Source organism: Gymnoscopelus microlampas (assembly GCF_963454915.1).
Source record: "Gymnoscopelus microlampas genome assembly, chromosome: 20".
NCBI lineage: Eukaryota > Metazoa > Chordata > Actinopteri > Myctophiformes > Myctophidae > Gymnoscopelus > Gymnoscopelus microlampas.
The window spans coordinates 12775592-12780591 of NC_139957.1; the positions used below are offsets into that span (position 1 = coordinate 12775592).

Sequence of the window (5000 nt, forward strand, 5' to 3'; positions counted from 1 at the left end):
GCTATATCATAGTGCATTGGATTAAAAAAGGAAAGCCTGCTGGGTCCATTTGGTTCTGTACACTACCAGAGAACAGAATGCAGTCTAATCGAGAAAGCTATGAGGGCTCGTCTGAGGACGATAGAGAGATTGAATGCTATAGCAGTCATACCACTGTTGACTGCAGCATGCCAGTTCCCAGCATGCATAACAAAGACAAACATGCTTCCGTGGTCATGCATATTACACAGAATACACGCACACAGAACACAAATGCATACTATACAGTATATACACATACACAGAACACACGCTCATTATTTTATGTTGTTATTCCTCTAGGTCTGGGTTTTGAAGCTCACTCTTCCCTTTACCTCTCCTTTGTCTCATTCTAACTGCTGTTGCTGCTATGATACATGGATTTACCTCCAGGGATAAATATCTTGTCTTATCTTATCTAGTGGTTATATTCTATTAGCAGTTATTGATTCCTGGTACATCATATGTATCACTGTACAGTTGACCTGATATAAGTATACAGTAACTGATATAGGACAGAAAGAGAGAGTGTGGAAGAAAGAGAGAGTGTGGAGGAGAGACGGAAAGAGACATCAGAGATGGAGGAAGAGTTGGAGACAGAAGAGAGAGAAAGCAACGGACAGAGAACAGAGAGAGAGAGAGAGAGAGAGAGAGAGAGAGAGAGAGAGAGAGAGAGAGAGAGAGAGAGAGAGAGAGAGAGAGAGAGAGAGAGAGAGAGAGAGAGAGAGAGAGAGAGAGAGAGAGAGAGACTGAGAGAGAGACTGAGAGAGAAGACAGCGGAAGAGAGAGAAGAGGGAGAAAGTGATGGAGGGAGAGAGAGAGAGAAGGAAGGAGAGATGGGAGATGAAGAGATGGAGGGTTAGATGGAATGAAGGAGAGAGAAGATGGACAGAGATGGAGAGCAAGGAAAGAGAAGAGACAAAGAGAGAAAGCAGCCTTGGATTCTTGCTACCATGACAACACTACTATTACAGTAGCGCTGCTGCTATGGTGACCTGACGCACACGCGCAGCGCGCGCACACACACACACACACACACACACACACACACACACACACACACACACACACACGCACACGCGCACACACACGCACTCACGCACACTCACTTATGTCTGTAGTGCATTGTTGAGGGTTTTGTTTAGAGTTGGGGGGGGGGGGTATTAGAATGACAGAATCCAGATTGCGGTCTCACAAAACAAACGACAGGAGTGGAAATGGAACGCTTTAAGCGCACATTAAATTGCAAATGATTTATTATCCAGTTTAAGACTCTTGTTTATTTATTGCATGAAAGAGAACGCTTAAAATGTGAAAGCTATCCTTTAGGTGAAAGTTCAAACATAATATGGCCATCACACGAGTGGATGAGGTTGATGACCAAAATGTTGTAAAAATATGGTTTCTAAAGCCTATTTTGCCACTGTGTGCCCTGTCTGTGTGTGTGTGTGTGTGTGTGTGTGTGTGTGTGTGTGTGTGTGTGTGTGTGTGTGTGTGTGTGTGTGTGTGTGTGTGTGTGTGTGTGTGTGTGTGTGTGTGTGTGTGTGTGTGTGTGTGTGACAGTGTGTGTGTGTGTGTGTGCGTGTGTGCGTGCGTGTGTGCGTGTGTGTGTGTGTTTGGGGCCAGTTAGTATGTTGTACATCTCAGCAGTACTTTCCACTTGGACGCCCCTCCTGACAGCTGGGCGGGGCATTCCTGACCCCAAATCTCCCTGATTGTCCTGTAGTGTGACCTCTGGGCTCTAGTCCACCTCTTCTCTTAGTTCCTGTGTTGGTCCTGAAACCAGTAGATCTATAAATTATGCTATATTATATCTATAAACATTATCAACTTTATTCTGCTGACAGACTATATAGACACAGTTTTCTTTGTGTTCATGTAAACATGCAGCAAAGGCAGTGCGAGTGTTGGCTGCTGCCGTCTGTTTATCACATAATTAGCTGTTTCTTAAAGTTTTGCTTGATTAGGGTCACAATTTACTATTAAGTGTTGTTTGTTTCTCGTCTCGCTGTTGTCTTTGCTGAGAGACTTAATGAGATGTCAAACTAAACACCCTGGCTGTTTGTGTTATAGTTTGTATTTTTCTGAGCAAAAATAACACTGTTTACTGATGAACATAGAAACAAACAGAAACATGAATTCTAGCAGCTAAAACACATAAACACACAAAAGAGCTGCTATAGCTGCTGTCATGACCCCTCTCCACCTGGTTTAACTTTTAGCTTAATGCTACTGCTACCATAAAAACCCAGACCGGGGCCACGCCATTGGTCCGAATGGCGTGTATTTTAACCAAAGAATCTACCTGGTTTTGAAATATAATTACATCACTTCAATGTCTCGTAATCGCGCTCAGTGTGCATATACTGTACTCATACAAACAGCAGTTTAGATTAATGCGAATTAATAACAAAATAGATACCCCCGGACGGAGCTTTACCCGGACTATTGGGACGTCGGAATAACGGGCGGTCGGACTGATGGGCAGCCCCCCACAGACCAGAAGAACACATAGCCCCTCTCCACCTGGTCTATGCTATTGTAGCAACACAGAACATGGAAAGTTGAATTCCTTTGTTTCTTTTGAAGATGAATATCAGAGTGTTTTTCCACATCAAGGGTAACTCTGTCTCTTTTCATCTTCCACCCTCTCTCTCTCTCTCTCTCTCTCTCTCTCTCTCTCTCTCTCTCTCTCTGTAACCTATTCCTGTTTGCTTTCACCATTTGCCCCTTTCTTATGTTCTGCTTCTCACCCCTCTTTCTTTCTTTCTTTCTTTCTTTCTTTCTTTCTTTCTTTCTTTCCTCTCTCTCTCTCTCTCTCTCTAGTTTCCAGAGTGTGGTTTTTACGGTCTGTACGAGAAGCTGTTGTTGTTTCGCCATGACCAGTCCTCAGCCAACGTCCTGCAGCTGCTTAACTCTGCTGCGGAGATACAGGACGGAGACCTGATAGAGGTGGTGCTGTCAGGTACTGTACATGGAATTAAACGCATGCATGCGTGGGTGCGGCGCGCGCGCACACACACACACACACACACACACACACACACACACACACACACACACACACACACACACACACACACACACACACACACAAAGTGATAGACTAGGCAGGAAACAGGAAGCAGCTGTTAGCCAGGAATCAGTGAGAACATGTCATTACGCTACCAGGCATGTTAGCATTACTTTGTTGACACAAGCGTGCTAGCGTTACCGAGGCTAGCCAGAGAGCAAATGAGCATCTGTTAGTAAGGCAGACAGGCAGTGTGGGTGTCAGGGTGTCAAAATGTGTTGTCAAATGCACATCGTGTGTTAATGTAGTTTATATAGGACTACTGACAGTACTGTACACATAAACACATGAGGAAGACTATTTATCACACACACACACACACACACACACACACACACACACACACACACACACACACACACACACACACACACACACACACACACACACACACATTTTCCGTTTCCTTAACGATTCCCTCTTAACGGTATAATTCCTTAACGGTTCCCTTTAACGATTACTATATTTTTAATAATCAATATAATTTTGGGTTAGGGTTATCTCTCTCCAGGTTTCATAAAAAAAACACACACACAAATTTGAGCTTGTACAATAATAAAATAATTGTAGAATAATAATAATAGAGATATTTGAGCTATTTTTCGAACATTTTTAACATTTCAAATTTTGCCTATAATGACATGACAAAATAGGGACACCAGGTTTAAAGTGCTTAAGACAGCAATTACAGTAAATTACAGACAATTATTAGAACGGGGGGGGGGGGGGGGGGGGTTCTGATGAGTAGTTAAACACAATCACAACATTTCACCAGGAGAGAACAAAGTGAACTGGGAAGAAATGTTTAGTGTGTGTGTGTGTGTGTGTGTGTGTGTGTGTGTGTGTGTGTGTGTGTGTGTGTGTGTGTGTGTGTGTGTGTGTGTGTGTGTGTGTGTGTGTTCTTGTCTACCTCTATATCAGTCGTAGTGCGTTAGTTGCTGCCGTGCGATCAACCGTGGAAGCTATCATTAAAAACGTGTCACTACAGAGAGAGAGAGAGAGAAACAGAGGGAGAGAAAGAGAGAGGGAGACCCAGAGACAGAGAGAGAGAGAGAGAGATCTCCACCTGTAGGGGGTGGAGGAGGTGTATGCTTACACACACAGGGTGTGGAACTGGTGCCTACTGAGCGTGTGCAGACACACTTTTAACAGTGTCAAACACAAGGCTTCCTGCTGCTCAACACACAAGAGAGCAATACCACACTCGCACGCACGCACGCACGCACGCACGCACGCACGCACGCACGCACACACACACACACACACACACACACACACACACACACACACACACACACACACACACACACACACACACATACACATTTCGTGTGTAGAAAGTTTTGTGCAGATTGCTCAAAAATTCCAGGAGTTTGAATGTAACTGTTGCTCATAAAATTCATAATATTCAAAGTATGGCGGAAGATCTAAGGATCAGAGGTCAAAGGTCACAGTTGCAAATGTGTTCCTCATGAGGAGACTCATACTGTATGCGTAATGAAGTTTCATGGTTGTAGATCAAACAGGACATATGCGTTGTGCCATATTGCCACCCTTTGGCCAATGGTTGTGGGTTTAATTTCTTCGTCGTTTTCCATGACCCTCTACCAGAACTGTAAAACGTGGCGGAAGAAGAATAAAACTAACAAATGCAATAGGGCGCCTACGCACTACGTGCTTGCCACCCTAAATATTAAGAAACAAGAAAATAAACGAATAAATCATTGAAACAACACTTTTGCAATGTCAGTTCCTGTTTGTACAAAACGGTAGCATGTGAACTTCTTGCAAAAACTGCCAAAGCAGTGTAGTATAAAGATTATTGTGCAGTGTTAGTATATTGTTTCTGTTGGGGGGAAACCTCATTTTTCCAAAACTGTGACTTTTCAGGATTCAAATTCAGAAATAG

At 43.6% G+C, this 5000-nt stretch overlaps 1 protein-coding gene across 1 annotated transcript in view; it reads left to right on the plus strand.

Moving 5' to 3' along the window:
• prkd1 (protein kinase D1) overlaps nucleotides 1–5000 on the plus strand; it is a 49945-nt gene that overhangs the window by 18565 nt on the left and 26380 nt on the right. The window contains exon 2 of the mRNA XM_084045732.1: nucleotides 2845–2983. Within this exon, the coding sequence (XP_083901858.1) occupies nucleotides 2845–2983 (139 nt within the window). The remainder of the gene's footprint in view (nucleotides 1–2844; nucleotides 2984–5000) is intronic.